At 42.7% G+C, this 20,164-nt stretch overlaps 1 protein-coding gene across 1 annotated transcript in view; it reads right to left on the bottom strand.

Moving 5' to 3' along the window:
• Positions 1 to 2,011: 2,011 nt before the first annotated feature.
• Positions 2,012 to 20,164, bottom strand: part of gypc (glycophorin C (Gerbich blood group)) — a 40,569-nt gene continuing 22,416 nt past the window's right edge. Inside the window, exons 3-4 of the mRNA XM_076998350.1 lie at positions 12,029 to 12,181; positions 2,012 to 2,160 (exon numbers count right to left, since the gene is read on the bottom strand). Of these exons, the coding sequence (XP_076854465.1) occupies positions 2,102 to 2,160; positions 12,029 to 12,181 (212 nt within the window). The 3' untranslated portion in view covers positions 2,012 to 2,101. The remainder of the gene's footprint in view (positions 2,161 to 12,028; positions 12,182 to 20,164) is intronic.

Raw genomic sequence — 20,164 nt, 5'->3', positions numbered from 1 at the left:
AAACTCCCAGTGAGGAATCCCCCCGGTGGTGTATACGTTGGAACACCTTGGTTCATGTAACTGCTCTCCACCATATCCACATATAAATATCCACATATGGCAGCGACGTTTGTGTTGTGGATTGTTGCGTTTATGATCAGACGGCTTGTTCAGCAGTTCAGGATAAATGAACAGAGTGGAAAGATAAACACATCCTCTCTTCCACTGTTGACACACAGCAGAATAACAGAGTGTCTGAACAGCTGTGCGGAAGAGTTAATGATGGTAACAACGGGGCCGTAGCCTGTTTAAGATCAGAATATTAAAAACCATCGTGAGCCTTCATGGTCCTATAGCGCCAGTGTTTACATTTTAATTGCACATAAGCACAGTGGGACTACGTTATAGCAAATACTTTTTTTTTCTAAATGTACACACAAATACACCATTTATTATGAGTCATGAACAAAGATGCAAAACACAAAGTTCTTTGGCTTTCGACTAAACACTGATAACATTTACAGCAGTGATGTTGCACATCTCACTTTTGCTTTACTGGTCCACAGCACTACAAGTGATATCTGCTCTCCACTGCAGATGTGCTAAGAATTCAAAGGAGTGCCCAAGCAGCCTAATAGATACTCTGATAATGTGCGTTCTGCTGTCGGGCGCCGACCCACTCCTATTATTGCACAGGAAATGGGAAGTGCTTTGTAAGTCCACTGGCACCAAGCGCATATATCAGGGTGAACTGATCCCGCATAAGCTGAGAGATGTATAATGTTTTGTCATGCTTTAGCACATTGGCTCAGCAGAATCATCATCTTAAAATGCATTATTTTTTTTATTTTTTTTTTACAAAAATCACTGTCTGTAATACTGGATTTCATTCATTCATCTTCTGTTCATTTGATTATTTGCTCATTTGTTCATTTGTTCTGTTTGAGTGAATTGCATCATCACACTGAGCTGGTATGGGGAGATAATGTTCTTCTATTGGGGAATCGTGAGCTAATGCAGTTGTGTGTCAGTGGTTAGGCAAGACAGCGAATTAGTAAGCCAGCTTGGTAGTAGGCAGTCTTAGCATAATGCATGGAAGGACGACCTTTAACCCCAAACCTCCCTCCCCACAAAAGATTAGGGACAACACAGAGGGCACAACACAGACACACTTAAACACAAGGGCACCACAGCCAAATTACATAAAGGGCCTGAATCAACTAGACTGGACAAGATTAGACAGAACACCGTGCATACCAACAACATCCCAGTTGAGGAGCAGTGGTCAGGGCAGTGTGTGGCACTAAACACATCAGGCACTGCTCTATTTTGGATGTATCATCTTCTAATATGCACTCTGTGGTCAAGGTGTGCAGGAGTCTGATTAGAGTCTGATTACAGCTGCAGGAAGAGACCCTGCACAAAGCGTCCTGGACCACGGGGTGGGAGGGGTTGGTTTTTAATGGTGCCCCAGGGTATCGTGTGGAGGGGGTGGGGGGGAAACGCTCCAAATGTTCCCCAGTTTAACTCACTCTCTTCTCCATCATGTGCTCCACCGATCAAGCCACTAGAGTTATAAGTACACTGCACTTAAAGGCATTCGAATCTAATGGTTTATGCTTCAATGTTTTTCAGACAAATGTAAAGTGAGAAAGCTGAAAACCTATATATGAATTTATTTCCAAAACTTTTAAAGTTCATTCAGAACTCGAGTCCCTCACCGAGGGCTCAGCATGGGACAATTTCTTCACAGCTGACAGAAAAGCATCATGGGTGGTTGCCTCATGAAGCTGGTTAACACCGGGAGAATGCAAAACTGACATCTAAGGAAACTTTGAGGAATCTAAAATCTAAGCGTTAGGGTTAGGCAGTCTGTATTAACACGCCTTAACGGTATTTATTTCATTGCATTGATACCTTGTTTTTTCTCAACTGTGTAGAACATTTTGCACTAAGAATATTTTACTTATTCCTAAATAAAGCTGTTATTACACTGAAATGATGTACAAACCTACTTATGTACAATGTATGATTTTTTCCCATATTTGGTCCCAGGAACCCTATTTAATATCCAGTAATCCAATATCTGCCCTCACCTTAGTATCCAGGTGTGTGTCTTTAATTATATCCCTGGGTGTGACTGGTGAATCTGTGATAGGAGCTTCCCTGAAAGTCCGGGACCTGAAAGAGAGAAAGACAGGGTTCAGTAACAGGAAGACAGGGTTCAGTAACGGGAAGACAGGGTTCAGTAACGGGAAGACAGGGTTCAGTAACGGGAAGACAGGGTTCAGTAACGGGAAGACAGGGTTCAGTAACGGGAAGACAGGGTTCAGTAACGGGAAGACAGGGTTCAGTAACGGGAAGACAGGGTTCAGTAACGGGAAGACAGGGTTCAGTAACGGGAAGACAGGGTTCAGTAACGGGAAGACAGGGTTCAGTAACAGGAAGACAGGGTTCAGTAACGGGAAGACAGGGTTCAGTAACAGGAAGACAGGGTTCAGTAACGGGAAGACAGGGTTCAGTAACGGGAAGACAGGGTTCAGTAACAGGAAGAGGAAGCCCTTGACTACAACATTCTAGTCTTCCTGTGGACAGTGGGTCTCATTTTGACAACTTTCCATTTTGACTGTCATTTTCCTCATATTTCATAACTAATTTTAAATGAATGTATTAACATGCAGGTGGGAAGACATTTGTGATTCGCGTGATGCTTATTCTTCTTGTGTTTCCATCAGTGTGGCCAAAGGGTCATTTTTTAAATGTCTGACATGGACCTTAAAGAGGTCTTCGTACACGATGTGGAGATTCTCTTCAGCTCTTCATTCTGAATGCCTCTCAAATGAGCTTAATTGCTGGTTCTTCGTGGCTTGGCTATTTAGTAGTGCAATTAGTGTTTTTCAGCAAAATGTTCCTGTCTGTCAGTTTTTGTACCAAACAAATAAAGGGGATGTTTTAAAAGAGGTAAAAGATAAGAGGCAAGAGCTGTCCTAGTCTGCCTCAGTCCATCAGACAGACAGACAAACAAACCAAACGGCCTCCATTTTAATGTGATAAGAGCAAGCTGACTGGCCACTGACATTTAAAAACACCACATCCAGCCAGAACACCATTAAAACGCTGAAAGGAATCAGCATCCTTGCTGGCGAAAGGAAAGGACCGTCCTGGACAACAACAACAACAACAACAACAAAGCCCTCTGTGCAGCATGGCGTGCGGATCCAGAAGTCTTGTGATAGTGTGTTGGCAGACGTTGCTGTGACACTGTAGCACAGTCCTCCTTTCTCTCCACCTCCAACATCTGAGAGTCGTGCAGTATCATGGCGCCCAGCGAAGCACATGCTGTTTATACTGGGACAGAAGAGCTTGAGAACATACACTCCAACACACAGACTGGTAAATAATGAAGGAGCGTTGAAGGAGCCAGTGTCCTTGCAGGTGAGAGGGAAGCTGGATTAAATGCTTGGCAGGAAGCACAGAGCACAAATCCGAAGGCAGGGCTGGGCGAGAATACAAGTCATTGGTTCAAAGCGCTCCATTAAGTAGCTGGTCACCTGTCTCGACCAATCAGGCTCAAGCGTTTGTGGACGCAGGGAAGGTGCGAGCCAATGAGCAGGTGAGTTGACGCCGTATGACCCGCCTTCCTTCGCTAATTTTGGGCCAAAAAAAAACAGTTTGTGGATTCCGACATTTCAACCTCGAGGCAAACTGCACAGTAGCTGTAGGTGTTTTCTTACATAATTCCTGTTGTCACCCAGCAGTGGTCATGACAGCAGTCTAAACAGTGTCTGGGTAATTGCTTTAATTGCGAGTGTCTAAGTCTCTTTAGGTTATCGCTTTGCTGATCCTGCCATCAACTTTAGGAACACAAGCTCTCCACACACAAATGTTTCCCTCTCTCCTCAAGTGTGGCAGGAGTGAAAGGATCACAGCTAGCAGGATCATCGGCCCGCTACATGCAGCATGTGCAGTCTCAGCTCACTCGCCGATCAGTTCACAGAGGCGCTAATTATCGCCAAGCTCAGCTAAACCGATCTGTGTCGTTGAATGGCACATGTTCTAAGTAACCAGTGCTCACATGAATGAAACGTGATTTCATACTTGGTTGAATTCGTTGTGCGCTCCCTGTTGTCAGGTTGCCGTCTCCTAGTTTGTGGTCAAATATAAGCAATGAACAGTTGGTTGTGGGTTTGTCAAACGTGACAGGTGTGCCGCTCTAGGTGTTCACCCTCAGCGTTCTGCTGGTCAGTAATGAGTCTTGCTAGCTGCGCAGTATTTGACTTACTGACAAGTGCAGACTGGCTCTCTTGAACTGTGAAAACAAGTGTAATCTTGCTATCTGCACAAAGACTTGATTTCACAAACACTGGTGATCTGAGCTTTAAATAGAGGTTTTAATCATATTTCCGTATGTTAAACACACTGAGGATACGAGGGGGAGAAATTACTTTAGGGAATCTTTGGATCCAGTTAATTTGCTCCCTGGCCAGAATAAAGCCCCGAGCTCTCATAAATTACCATTTCATTAAAATTCAGAAGGCAAACAGATTTAAATATTCATAGGTTCCCTCCTCTCTTTGATTAGATTTTAATTACATGACTTTGTCTTAAACAAATGGGGAGGGGGCCCATAGCAAAAAGGAGCTATTTGTTTTGAGGGATAATGAGTGTACCTGAAAGGTAGAGGCGTTATGAAGAGGGGGGGATCATTCAGCGGTGGAGACAAAGAGACCCCTGTGGCCCTGTGTATTGTCTCGTTTGTTTCTAGGAAGAAAAAAAAACCAGGGAGGAAAGAATCGGAAGTCCTGACTCTGAAATCCTAAACCCTGAGGATTCCTGCACAGCCTATTGAGGAGAATCAGGACAAATTTCTTTGCTATTGAGACGTTGGTGCTCAGTGTAGCTTCTGTCTTCCCTGCTGCTGGTCTGTCTAGAACTGTGGTGACCTGAAATCAATTATTCGGTGCTGTGCATGATTTGGTCAGGTTATAAACATGGTGATATATGTCAGCATTGAGGTTTTTCCTCCTACAAGGAATTGACATACACGTGTTTGTAAATCATGTTGGTACTGGTTCACCGTGTTAACATGCCCCAGACAGGATGCATGTGTCACAGATGACAGTTGCCTTCTATGGTCACAAACAAAATGAATGTTTTTCTGTGCATGGGTTTGATGTCGCTCTTTTTCCTGAAGCTCTTATTCTGTTTCATTCCAATTCTTCCTCAAGAAGACAATATTACATATTACAAAATATTACAAAATATCACAACGGACTCCCTCCTGTGTTTATTAGCCTAATCTCTATGTACCACATCTGTAGTATAATTTATATGCATTTACCTGTGGTTAGAAAAGAATGGGAAAACCCCACTGGTTTGGAACACACACACACGCACAGATGCACACGCGCACACACGCACATACACACACATTTATGATGAGTAGTGAGGTGGTCTTTGAGGAACCCTTCAAGCATCACGTCACCTGTTTCTTTACAGTCCTTGTGAAAAGCTCCTGCACAACACAGCTAGGGTTAATGAATCAGGAGTGTAAACCTTTAAAAGGTGCCGTCCTTGAAATCATGTGTTTACACCAGGTGCAGCTTCTTCTAACGATACATTGAAAATCTCTTCACGTGAGCCTTTATTATTCTCCACAGACCGAGCCGCCTTGGGCCGCACACATTTACCTTCAGCTTTTGGGAAGCCTGCAGCGTCTGTCACCTCTAAATGAATTGTGACCTGCTCGATTTAAGTCTCCACATGGGAGCAGTGTGCCAGGGGCAGGTTTTACAGGAACGGGGACACGGTTCATTAATTCCTATACGCTACGTGGATCTTGAAGCTCCGTTCTGGCACGTTCAGAGAGCCGCAGCAAGTCTGACGTGATTATGTATTATTGCCGCATTTTTTGAAGCCACGATCCACCGATTCAGTGACAGTCGTGTGTAAGGATCCCACTCCGATAAACCTCCCCAGGTGTACTGATATTACACCGCTGGAACACTGTAGTGCACTGTGACCTCAGACGCTAACTGTGCTGTGATTGGCTAGCAGTGGTCTAGTGTTGGTGATCTAGTGGTCTAGTGTCTAGTGTAGGTAGCTAAACAAGAACAACAGATGACGTGACAGCCTGACAAAAACATCCTTGACTTTTTACATTTTGTTTACATAGTTCCTGTATTCTGTTTGTATCTTAATAAAGAGACATATTTACAAAGAAATAGCTACATATATACATATAATAATTCCTGAAAGTATGTTTTGTGTTACTTAAAAACATACATTAAAAAGTATCTTTTGTTGAGTGTTTTTTTACTACACATTATGTAGATATATGCAGTATATTGCAATATTTTACTATTACAAACCACTACCTGAAAACCTTTGTCAAAATTTGAAAAGAGCATTTATCATACGGGTTATGATGGAATGTTTTTGCTTGCTTTAAAGTTACATTTTTAGTTTGTTAGAAGTTGAACATGGTAAAGTGTTTTATGGTAAACACTTTGGAAGAGATTAGGTGCAGAAGCGCCAAGCTCTCACATAAAACATATTTATGATGTGAAATGTTTTGTCACCTAAAAATCGTTTACTAATAAGGCTTTAATTTAAGACCTTAACATTGTAGATCCGTTGTGGTTAAGTACCTTAAAAAGCTTGCTCACCTCACTGCAAAATTTCGCGTAATCCACTTCCTGGATGAGCCGCTCCGACAAATCTGCCCCCTAAGCGTCACCGAAGCGTTTTGAAAGCTGATTTGACCTCTTATTTATCTTATTTACTTTACTTCTTATTATCTTATTTACTTTACCTTTTTTACTTTTATGTTATTTTAATATTTTTATCTTTAATTTCTTTTAACATTTTCCTTTTGTCTTTTTGTCTTATCTCCTTTTAATGTTTATTTCATTTATACTGTAAAGCACTTTGAGTTGCATGTATGTATGAAAGGTGCTATACAAATAAAGATTATTATTATTATTATTATTACAAAGCTGCAGCGGTTCTGCTTTGATTTGAGTGGTTTTTATTGGTCAGAAGGGGGGGAGTGACTTTGAGTGACAGGTTTTACAACCTCTCACCGGCGAGGTGCGAAGGGGAGGGGAGGTGGGGTGATCCAATCGGCTCTACAGACAATCTGGCGCCTTACAAGTGATTGGAAGCTCTTCTAACCAATACTTTACTTCCTTCTGAAGCTAACCAGCCCTCATTTGCCACGATTGCTCAATTATATTTTTTTATTGAGCCCTCGGAAAGTCGCGCTTCATTTCCAATGTGGGTCCGCTAGCATAGCAACATAAGCTAACCTTTGCTAACCTAAGCCAAGCTCCCCAGAACCACGGACGTAGTTTTGGGGGGGGACGGGGGGGACATGTCCCCCCCACTTTTTCAAAAGCCGGTTTTGGTCCCCCCCAGTTTTTACAGTTAAAACCAAATATTTAAGTAGCGACGAAGTCATGTCCCCCCCACTTTTTAACGGTTAAAAAAACAATATCCAAATAGCGACAAATCTAGCACTAGGATCATGCAGCTCCGAGCTCCCCCCCCCCCCCCCCCCCCGCTCAACATTTTTTGTTCACAGCGCTCAACAATTTTCATTCAACCCCCCCCCCCCCCCCCCCCGCTCAACAGTTCGCCACCCCAGGTTGTGTCCCCCCCACTTATGAAATCAAAACTACGTCCATGCCCAGAACGCACTATTCGGCGAAACTGAAGCAGTCGTGGATTATTTTGTTCGTTTTTATTCTGATTGTGGATACTTTTGAACATAAACCGATAACTTTTTATGGAATATATGAGCAATTTTCGGAATTTTCGCCAACCCGGAAGTGAGACCGTACACCCGCTACGACGCGACTCGGTGTACTCGTGAGTAAAAATTGATAATTTTTCATAAGCGATATTGTACAAAATATATATTCTAATACTAAACATTAGATTATAGACAGTATTGGAGCTTTTGAGTGCTGGAGTACTCTGTATCGTGTCGGATGCTACCGGAGTTGGCTACGGTAGCTTGGCATAGCCTGTCGGACTATATTGGACATAAATGTCATATCATATAACGTTCATAATTGGACATGGAATTTATTCATTGGAATTTTCTGGTCTTTCTGTAATATGTGCAACGTTGTTGTTTGAAATAGCTCATCGGTTTCGTGTATGGAATTTGTTAGCATGTTAGCTTGGTTGGCTAAGGGTGTGTACTGGGTGTGGCATACATTGGAATGTTGAACTTGACATTCCTTGGAACAAAGTGGAATAACTTTGCAATGCTTGCATGGATTTGCTCCATTTTTTCTGTGTTATTAGAAAAGACCATAGCGAAATATATTTCAAATTTATAGACTGAATGGAATAACTATGTGAATATACATACTGGTCAATTTCAAGTTCAAGCTCAAGTTTTTTTTTGGCCATGTTCTTCTGTAATATAAGCTCTCAAATAAAACCACAATTATGGAAATATAAGCCTGGAGATGAATCAATATGTTGGCCTAACTGTCGTCTTCAGTTTGAGCCCTGAATGATCATTTTCCTATATTGTACAACTTAGGGCTGACGGCAAATAATCGATTAATCGTTGGTCGACCAAAAAAATTACTAGTCGACCAAATTCCATTGGTCGATTGGTCGCAGGGAAAAAAAGCTGCGTCTCGTCAAAGGGCTTCTGGGACTTTTAATTTCAACGGCGTGACAAAGGAAGACGTGACACGAATTTACCGTTGGTGGTTTGTTTGACAAGGACAGCGCTGGACATGCGACCTGTGAATATCGTCAGTGGTGAGGGATGTAAAAATCTAATTGAATGCCTCGAGCCCGGATATAGCCTGGTTAGACGTGAAACAGTGATACACGCGGTTAAGAGCAAATACAGCAAAACAAAACAAACACTTCAGGGCAAGATCGAAAACTGTAAAGCACTCAGCTTCACAACAGATATATATGGACTAACCAGATGGAAAGTTACATGACGGTCACAGCGCATTTTATTTCTGATAACTGCCGACTGCATTCATTCGTGCTGGGAACTAAAGATTTGGGAGTGACCCACACAGCTGCTAACATAGGAGAGACTCAGCGAAGTAATGGCAAAGTTTAGAATCCCCGCGGGAAAAGGGTCGCTCTTGTACACGACTATGCCGTGAACTCCTCGACTGGGAGAAGAACTGAGCAGATAACTGAACTAGTGTTTAGATGAACCAGGAAACATTGTTAGTCACACAAGGTTACTCCTGGCGTTAGTGGTAAATGCGCATAGATGCGGCAGCACGGCATTAAAGATAAAACTTCACAAATGTGTATCCCGGTCAAAATGGGAAATTATTTTTGGAGGGGGGGGGGTCGATTGGTCGATTAGTCGGAGTAAATGACGACCATTGGTCGACCAAAAAAATCCTTGGTCGTGGACAGCCCTAGTACAACTTGAGATAACTAGTGTTGAAGTGTACTAGTACCATTCGTTCAGAAATGCAGCCATTGGGCTATAAAGGGGGCCATAGGTGCAGTATAGGGTTAATAAGATATTATAATGGCTGTGATTGCTGTTATTATTGTCATTATTATTCAGGTGGTAAATATTGTTGTAGTTATTACTGGCTTATATTATTACTGACTCCATTACTTGTTGAACTTTTCTGTTGGTGCTGCAGGTTTCAGTGTACCTGGGGTTGTGAATGTTCCCCAGAACAGCACAACAACTAAAGCTGCTACCTTTATCCATCACATAAAACCATCTCTAGACATATTTTGGACCTGTCTCTGTCTCCGCACACGCTTCTGCCTCAGTCATGGGATGAGAACTTTCTGGATTGCGAGTAAGAATTTCATTGCTCGCTCAGTGCATATGGCAAGAAAGATCTTTGACTAATTTGAACAACGAAATGTATTTTGTGCTTGATATAGTCAGCACAAAGCAGATGGAAATATGTTTACTGTAATTGAGTTACTTTACTGTAATTGTGCTACATTTCTGCCACAACACAATGCAAGCTGTATTAAAGCTGCATTTCTGTTATCAGGTTTGAAAGGCAGGATAGGCTTTTGCACTACGTAGAGCACTTAACAAAAGTATCCTAGAGATATTGACACAAGACTTCAGAAGGAATTTCAGTTTTTTATGCCTATGATTTATGTGCCATAAATCAGACCTCTGACAGTCTTTGAAGACCTTATGGTGTAAGTAACAAACACTTCAGGTTGGCAGGCGCTGCGCTGTTTTCCATGAGGCAGCTATCTTGCGCTTACACTGGCCTGGCTGCCTGTGATATGGAGGCCATAATAAGGGCCGATAAATGGCCTCCTTCTGCTGGTAATTGTGCCTTTCGGGGGATTGCGTGATGCACGTAATGGCCTCTAAAGCGCACTGATTAAGACCGCGGCGAGCGCTGACTCGTCACATATGCAGCAGCGCATCTCCAGCTCAGCACGTCCTCCACCCACCCCGTCTCTTCTGTCCTCGTCCTACTTCTCCTCCGTTACGTGCTCGGACCGTCTTCCGCTGGCTAAAGCAGACCGGGTCGCGTCCGTCGGCCGGCCGGACCGCGGGGTTCCAGATGTGAAGCCCCCCGCCTCGTGACTTGTGTGCACAAAAGTAAACATGGCTAACTAATGAGGTCGTTAAAAAGTAATCGGGGTGCGTCGGTACTGCGGATGAGGGTGGCGCTGTCACAGATTGCGATGCTTAGTTCATTACATCATCTTGATTAATGTGATGCGATATCTCTCCAAGGGGAAGAGCCCCAAGTGTGTAAAATAAGCAAGACAAGTACGCAGAACTCTGGATAAAGTATAAACTAGACTAGATCACATTGCCAATTGGGATTCTCTGTTGAAAAGTTATATAGCACCGGACCAGTTTTCTCTATCTGTAAGGGTTGTAGAATGTATAGAAATTATAGAATTTCTCTATATTCCATATACAGGGCTGTGGTTCTCAAAACCACTGCTGTCTCTCTGTATGCTGCATTTTTTTGTCCTGCTCCAGTAAATGTGCCTGAGCTTGGAAAACGCTTGATGCTTAGAAGCTGAACTACATGTGCCAGAACAGGAATAAACAAAGTTCTGTGATTCTGTGAGTGGACCGCCCTGGATCGCACCAAGAAGCAATACAACATGTATTAAAGCACCATGAGTTGTTTAGGTGTAACGTAAGAACATGGAAGCTTTTTAATACAAGAACACACAAGCTGTTTATTTTGGTTTTGTAGCATTTTGTGTAAATCTGTTAAGTGAAAAGCTGCTTCAAAACTGTAATGAGACATATTCCCACACCCAGTCTGTAAATAGAAATAATCATATACCCATGCTTTAATCAGACATATTCCCACATGTTCATATGCCCATGCTTTAATCAGATATATTCCCACATGTTCATATACCCATGCTTTAATCAGACTTATTCGCACATGTTCATATACCCATGCTTTAATCAGACTTATTCCCACATGTTCATATACCCATGCTTTAATCAGACTTATTCGCACATGTTCATATACCCATGCTTTAATCAGACTTATTCCCACATGTTCATATACCCATGCTTTAATCAGACATATTCCCACATGTTCATATACCCATGCTTTAATCAGACTTATTCCCACATGTTCATATACCCATGCTTTAATCAGACATATTCCCCTACACTTTTCATTTTGTTGCTGTAGCTTCTGTAAATCAGTGTATCGCCATCATTTCAGAAGAGCCTGCGGCAGGGCCGTGATGGTTGTGTTGAGTCTGTTTCAGTGACTGTGCACAACATTTCTTAAGCACGGGGAACATGCAGGCGGAGTTCAAAATCACCTCCAGGTCAGCCTCCATTTACACCACCTTCAGACAGAGAGCGGAGCCAGAGCACACTGGCAATAATCAGACGTGGACATGCTGAGGAGAGCACGTTCTCCTGTGGTTTACCAGAGGGGCCTGGGGTCATCCAGTGTCATGGTCACTCTCTAGATGAACAACCTTGTCCTGACCATCTAAATATAACCAGCGGCGTTCCAATGTCATGGTGCATCTCGCTACCTCCACCCAGACCCTGGCCCACCTGACCGAGTCCAGATGTCCATCTCTGTGGCACAGCGCTGACCTCTGCTGTTGCTCACTGGGCTGGAGGACCAAGCTGTGACCTCTACAGTTAGAGCTTCTGCTGCTGCAGGAGACCGTGGGCTGAAATCACCAGCAGCAATAGTGAAGTGACCTGGAGCCATGAGCCCAGAGCGTCATCAGGCAGATCAAAAACGGAAGAAGAGAGAAGGAGGTTAATGGAAACACCACTCATCACTCTTTTGCTCCCTCTCTTTATGTCTCGCTCTTTCTCTTTCCCTCCTCCTTCTCTCTCTCTCAAAAACAGTCAAAGCTCACTTCCAAGACATGTGTTTATTCATCATGTATTTCCCTAATGTCTGTTTGTCAGTATTGAGCCACAGCTACTCACAGCTACACAATTACACACAACTACACACAGCTACACAATTACACACAGCTACACATCTTTACACAGCTACACACAACTACACACAGCTACACATGGCTACACACACACAGCTACATAGCAACACACAGCTTATTCAGCTCTCTGTGTGCATTTCATTATGTAAATGTACCACAGGAAAAACAGAACAAAAATTTCAGGACTGTATTTCACAATGAAATACAACTCATGGCAGAATCTAAAATAACGCTGTGTTTATTGTGCTGAACTGTGATCTGAATCATTATACTAAATGATTATAGATGATGATTATAGTATTGGAATATACAATCAAGCTGGTTGGACAACAGTTCTATAAATAAATGTCTGTAATTACTGCGCCCAGAAATTCAGCCCCTTGCATTCTGAGCTAAATGTAAAAAAATCCACATAATTTAAAATAAATAAACATATGCATATATGTGTCACGTTGAGGACCCCGGCCCCTCCCTTTTGGGCGTGTGTCAACGTTGTCCACGTGCTTTGTCTGCGTCAGTGAACTCTGTGGTGAGGGCTATGTCGTGTGAATAATGTGTCTCACCTGTGAATCGTCTCGTAATCACGTAGGGCTAATGTGGTTTGTCTATTTAATGTGCGCTCGCGCAGTGTCCTGTGCTCGTCGTTGTCTATGTCTGCACGTTGTGCTGAATGTGTTAGTGTTTATCGTGCGCTATTGCGCAATACACGTCTTTATTAAACGTGACGTTTGCTGCCATCGAGGGATTCTGTGTCTCGTCCTTCGCGCTGCACCCACCGTCACAGAACGACGAGCCTTCCGAGACACCAACAACAATGCCAGGCTACAAGACCAAGCCGAAGAAGGGCAAAAAGCCCTGCAAACGGCGTCACCGTGCCTCTCCCTCCCCTCCGCGCCATGAAGCCACGCCGACGTTAGAGGAGATGGAGACGGACCCGGCGTGTGCCTTCCAGCTGGCTGCGGCTCGGGACTGCGAGCGCGACAACCCCGAGCTGGCGGAGATGATCCGCGAGGGCGCGGCCAGGACATGGAGGATGAGGCGAAACCCCCCTCCGTCCCGCGCCCTCTCGCCTCTGAGGGTAGGCTCATGTGTGGTCGGCGCCACCGCGTCTACCCCAGAGGAGGAGTTTGGGGCAGAGGACTCGGAGGAAGAGGTCTACCCTCCGCCTGAGGACTCCGCCTCCACAGTGGACTACGGTGGGGGAGGGGACGAGGAAGACTACCCCCCTTCTATATGCGACGACTCCACCGTCGACTACGGTGGGGAGGAGGAGCAAGAGGAAGAGGTGGAAGCCTACCCTCCGTCGCTATGCGACGCCTCCACCATTGGCTACGGTGAGGAGGAGGAGGAGTCAGAGGAGGAGGACTACCTCCCTCCGCCCGTAGGTCTCTCTCCCACCATCGAGGAAGGTGAGAAAGAGGGGGAGGAGCAAGAGTACCCTCCGTCGGAGTGCTTCGCTTACCCCGATGACGATGGTGGGGAAGAAGAGGAAAACGGGGATTACCCTCCGTCCGAGGGCTCCTACACGGAGGAGGAGAGCCCTCCCCCCTCGGAACTGTCCGCCGGGACGGTGAAGAGGAGGAGGAGTCCAGAGGCGGGCTCATCCCACGAGCGCTCCCCAGCCAGCGACATGGACTGTTCCCGGGGTGGCAGCTCGGGGCAGCCCATGAGCTGGAGCCGTGGCAGTGAGGAGGAGATGGAAGTAGAGGAAGCCACTCCAACTGCCAGGTCCGGAGGGAGATCCCTGGGCGAGGAGGGATTCCCGTACGGCCCACCGAGGAGCGGGACTAACCACGCTGCACCTGGCGCGTCGGCCAACCGCGCTGCACCTGGCGCGTCGGCCAACCGCGCTGCACCTGGCGCGTCGGCCAACCGCGCTGCACCTGGCGCGTCGGCCAACCGCGCTGCACCTGGCGCGTCCGCCAGCCGTGCTGCGCCCGGTGGAGGGTTTGCACCGCCCACCGCAGCGCCTGCAGCACCAGTGGCTCCGGATCTCACTCCCCTAATCGCCCTCCTCCTGGCGCGCAGCCTGGCGCCACTGTCATGTGTGTCTGTCCCAGTGTTCGTGAGTTTGCCCGTATGTGTACCAAACCCCTTCTTCCCTCTTGTTCCTCTGTGTGTGAATGTACCTGTGTGTGTATTCGTGTCTGTTCCATTGTGTTTGTCTAACGTCTTTTCCCCTGTATTCCCAGGGAGGGTGTTCTAGGCGGTCCGTAGCGGACGCTTCCCCGAGGGCAGTCACCTCCCAGACGCAGGACTGAGCGCGTCGGATCCGCCCATCGTCGTGGGTTCGGGGCACTCGGTCCTGTTGGCACCCCGGGACGGGTAGTGCCCTTGGAGGGGGCGTCTGTCACGTTGACACACGCCCAAAAGGGAGGGGCCGGGGTCCTCAACGTGACAGACGCCCCCTCCAAGGGCACTACTCGGTCCTGTTGGCACCCCGGGACGGGTAGTGCCCTTGGAGGGGGCGTCTGTCACGTTGAGGACCCCGGCCCCTCCCTTTTGGGCGTGTGTCAACGTTGTCCACGTGCTTTGTCTGCGTCAGTGAACTCTGTGGTGAGGGCTATGTCGTGTGAATAATGTGTCTCACCTGTGAATCGTCTCGTAATCACGTAGGGCTAATGTGGTTTGTCTATTTAATGTGCGCTCGCGCAGTGTCCTGTGCTCGTCGTTGTCTATGTCTGCACGTTGTGCTGAATGTGTTAGTGTTTATCGTGCGCTATTGCGCAATACACGTCTTTATTAAACGTGACGTTTGCTGCCATCGAGGGATTCTGTGTCTCGTCCTTCGCGCTGCACCCACCGTCACAATATGTATATGTGTATATACTATATGTATAATATATATATATATATATATATATATATATATATATATATATATATATATATATATATGTATATTTATACATAGGTATATGTATATATATATATATATATATATATATATATATATATATATATATATATATATATATATATATATATATATATATATAATGTATATATATATATATATAATGTATGTGTGTATGATTTATACTGTATATATCTGAAGAACATTCCAGAACAACTGTAGTAACTGTAGTGTACTTCTTTACTCCTGTTCTACTGGTACAATCTTTTGAGATATTAAAAATTGTAATGAAGTGGAGAAACAGGATGTTTTGGAAGCATGTTGCGTACACTACTGATGAAACCTCTGTCCCAAATGTGCTGTGTCTTTCTGTATTTCTCTGCAATTTTGCCACTGTAGCCTATAGAAGCTGTTAAAAAGCTGCATAAACTGTATTTACTGGTGGTGTTTTATTACAGATGTAGTAATTATATATGGTCATTGCACCATTGGTAAAACAACACATTTAACGGTGGCATTATATTGTAAATTTCATTTGACATACAATGGAGTATTATTTTAAGTAATTTTTCAGTAGGGGTCAGAGAAAAGAAAACCCTCCAGTGTTCATAAGTGAGTCAAACCTAAAGCTTCAACTTCCTTCTGTGTCCCTCCTGCGTTTTCCATTTTTCTCCAGCGACGAGCCCCCTGTGACATTGATTATGACTGAGTGGTCACAATCTCTTTTGAAACTCCACCGTGCATCTCACCGCTTGCGGAAGACTAATAGCTTTCATGCAGTTTATTTCAATGTTGCTCAAACCTCTCCTCCTTTTCCCAAAAGCCCCCTCTTGTGATGTAGGATAAGACCAAGAGGAAATAAAACATGGTGAAATGTTTTGACTTTGTGCTGAAAGCTTAGCAAGCTGTTTGATTCACACAAGTGCCTTACAGTGGCCAGACATGCTGCGTATTGTCATATCAAAGGCGTCCGTAGCATTTAGGCTTTTCAAATTGAGCTTTGTAGTGAATCTCTACAGAGGGTCAGAAGAGGAGACTGGGGAAAATCGAACAGAAACCTCCTCTTGACTGGGATACATGTAGGATTTTTCCCTTTCTTATAATTAAATAGTGGTTCATTATATTATCAATTGAACTGGGGGGATTTTCTGTAAAAAAAATGTAAAGTTTATATCAAGGTTTTGGTCAGACTTAACCACTGTATCCAACAATGGTATCTACTATAACAACACAAAGCTTGTATTGTTGGAACCTGGAGACCATGTTTTTTATTAATGGAGGTTTACATGAGAAATAGCTTCACAAATTATTCCTGAAGAAAAAACCTTGTTCCAAATGGTGATTTTTAACAGAGTTATACTGCTGGAAACTCTCTTACAGTAAAGTCTATATAAGTTTATATCAGAGCTGAAAGATCTTGGGACCTGAAAATATTAAACATCTTAATATTATTATTACGTGAATATATATATATATATATATATATATATATATATATATATATATATATATATATATATATATATATATATATTTTACAGTTTTTGTAAATAGGATGAAATGTAAAGATTTTTTGAGATTTCAACAAATATTATTAATAAAACCACATTATATATACAACGCCTGTACTTCTGATATCAGAAGTCTTTTATTTTTTTATTTTGTTTTACTGTAATTATAGTCTTTTATTTATTAATCTTATATAAGTTATGCTTTTATTCAATTCGATCATGTGTAACACAGGACAATGACCTTATAAATCCATATGAATGCATAGTTTTTAAAAGTAAACTGTAATGCATGATGTATGCAGAATTAATATGTCATCTTGGTCTTATCTTGCTAGGATTATCTTTGTAGGGTCTTTTATTTGTAACAAAATTTGCTGACATAAAGTGTAATTCGCACAGACTGTTGACATCTAAGTCATAGTGTAATAGTTGTGTAGTGTGTTTTTCTTCGCTTGTGATATGAGTCACCCTGTCATCCAACTCAGTCTCTCTGTGAATGACTTGAAAGTTTCCTGACATAATCTATAATTTTGAATACAGTTTTTAAAAATACATGACAAAATATTCAGTTTTAATAAAAGGCACTGACATCGTTATTATCAGCTGTCATCAATCAGAGAATGCATAATGTTAGAATTGATAATTCACCCAGAGAAGCATCTTGGTTCCAGATAATTAACAGTCAGACTTCTCCGTGCACATGAGAAGTCTTTAGTCGCCTGAGTAAGATTCACTTAGAGGTGGCAGACTAGTGAAGTGTCTGGAAATTGTGTGTGAAAGGCATTTGCGAATATGAAACTCAAGTCAGGATTTAATACTCTGGCCCCATTTCAGCTCTGACAGATGGTCACCAAGAACAAATATAGTCCATACAGTTATTATTTAATTAAGAAACATGCCAAATTGTGTCTCCTTGCACAATAAGTAGAATCATTTATTCTGTTAACAAAGGCGTTAGCTGGTGTTGTATTTAGTATTCACACACCCCAACTGTGTTCATCGCCAACATCATGGCATATAAAGAACTTGCACTGACTCATTGATCTACGCAGTACAAACTAGAATTAGCCGCTGTGACAGGAAGCCCATACCACACACGTTCATGTGTTGTTTATTGTCAGGAAATACAAAGATGTCTGAGCCTAAACTCAAACCCATGGTTCCCAGTTGTAGTCCTAGGGCCATGTTCTGCAAGTCTAATTTAATCAACTGATACAAATCATCAGCTAATTATAAAGCCCTCAATGCCTGGCAGTGGCGTATTACAGTAGGGCTTGGGTACTTCAAAATACACATTTACCATACCTTTAAATATGCCTTTGATTATGTTTATAGTATTTTTTTTTCTTCAGGCAAAAAGTTGCCATGAGCTATATGCAACTGTACCCAAGACCCAAGATACTGAACAGAACACTGACATCCATTTTCACAAATGTATTTCTGTCATTTCCCAGGTCAGGCATGATGACTGCATCAGATGGAATATTTATTATGTGCTTTTATTTTAAATTACCCCACTGGAATAAATAAATCATCCAGGCATCAAAATGATGTAGTGGTATTAATTTTTAAAGATTGGAAGCACATTCTTGATAAAAGGCTACTTGGAGATCCCTCCATTAGAGTGGGGTCTTTTTAGTGCTCAAAAAGACACTTTCTTCTTAAAGTTGCTGTGATCTTTTTCTAACTGTATGTTTGGTGGATTGAACACCCCACTATGGAAGTAAAGCAGCACAAAACCAATTACTGAGAATTTACAATATGTTACACATACAACATAAACGACACTGAGTGTGAGACAAAAGAAGAGAGAATGGAGGTAATTCAGGCCAAACCACATCTGCATGATTGAATTTTGAAGGTTGATTTCCATTTGAGGAAGCAGACCAGGATGAAAGAGGATACCAAGCAGCTTTGATGTGGATCTCAAACCGAGCCCTTTGCACAAGGTGATAATTGCGTCATTTTATTCATGTTTTGGGGAGGTTAATCATGAAAGTGTCAGCTTTGGTTGTCAAGTGTCAAGTAACCTGTGCAGAGCACGTTCTTAATATTCTACTATTTAAAGAGTTTGCAGTCGATAAATCAATAGATAAATAAAAAAGAAACCGATTTGGTGCTGATTTTCTTTTAATTAGAGGAGTTGAACTGAGAGAGGACAGTGTTTATGAGGGTGAGATTTGAAAATCTACTTTATTACGTTTGGGTTTTATTTTCTCGTTATGCCCTCTTGCTGTTGCTCTGTCTGTGTCTCCGTCTCCGTCTCTGTCTGTGTCTCTGTCCCTGTCTGTTTTTCTTTATTAGTTTTTTTCTTTTTGTGTTAGGTTCTAAGCTTGCATGTTCTCCTGATAAGTATTATTGTTACAATATGTTATAAATAATGTAAAAAAATGACAAACATGCTAATCCTAACCCTTTCTACACTGAAAAAAATAAAGCATTGGCTCAATGTAATAAAGTTGAATTAATCAATCACACAAATTTTTTTTCATTGACTCAATCCAAAAACTTAATTCATGACTAAATAAATTAAATTTTATTACATTGAGCCAATGCTTTATTTTTTTTCAGTATACATCACCGGGGTTGTGTAGAACTAAGATGAAAAACCCACAAGAAAGGTTCAACAATTTTCTTTTTAATTCCACCCAATACGTGTTGTATGTTACTGGTGGTGTCCATGTTAATTATATCAATATGAGTTGTATGTTATTGGTGTTAATTATAAGGCTTGACCTACACATGCGGGCCCAAAAACATTGCCATTCTCACCCTTTAATTAATCCAGATCAATTTCTGTCCTGTGACAGAATTAATCTCGGCAGAGCATGGAATAAATCCAATGACTAAAAGCATAAATAATCTTTTTTTTTCTCAACAGGTATCTCCAAATACAATGTTTACAGTGCACCGTAAAGTTATTAAGCACTGCTGAGAGAAGAAATAATGTTTAATCTCAATTCCATGGTAGTTACTTGAAGGTAGTAATTTAGTAATTAGTTGCTCAGAGTTTTGCGTCTGTTCTGGCCTACTGGGTTTTAAATTAAACCATAAGGTTGAAGTTAAAGTGTGGACTGTCAGTTTTAATTAAGGTGTGTTTCTCATTCAGACTGACCTTGTACGAATGACCAGACTTCTAATGCATAGTTCTTCCATTTTATATGTCTAAAAGTAACTAGGAAAATGACATTTGGTTATTAGGTGGTTGTGTGTCATTGCATCATTATTGCACTAACAAGAAAATGTGCAGGCAGGCTGAAGTTGATTCTAGATGTTGATTCTAGATGTTGATTCTAGATGTGTCCCACGCCAGTTTCCTGTCATCTCCGCCATGACCAAAGGAGTGATGTCAGCTGAAGGTTTT

This window comes from Brachyhypopomus gauderio, chromosome 3, assembly GCF_052324685.1.
Source record: "Brachyhypopomus gauderio isolate BG-103 chromosome 3, BGAUD_0.2, whole genome shotgun sequence".
In the NCBI taxonomy this organism is placed as follows: domain Eukaryota; kingdom Metazoa; phylum Chordata; class Actinopteri; order Gymnotiformes; family Hypopomidae; genus Brachyhypopomus; species Brachyhypopomus gauderio.
Note: the sequence above shows the minus strand (reverse complement) of the source record. Positions and strands in the feature narration are given on the sequence as shown.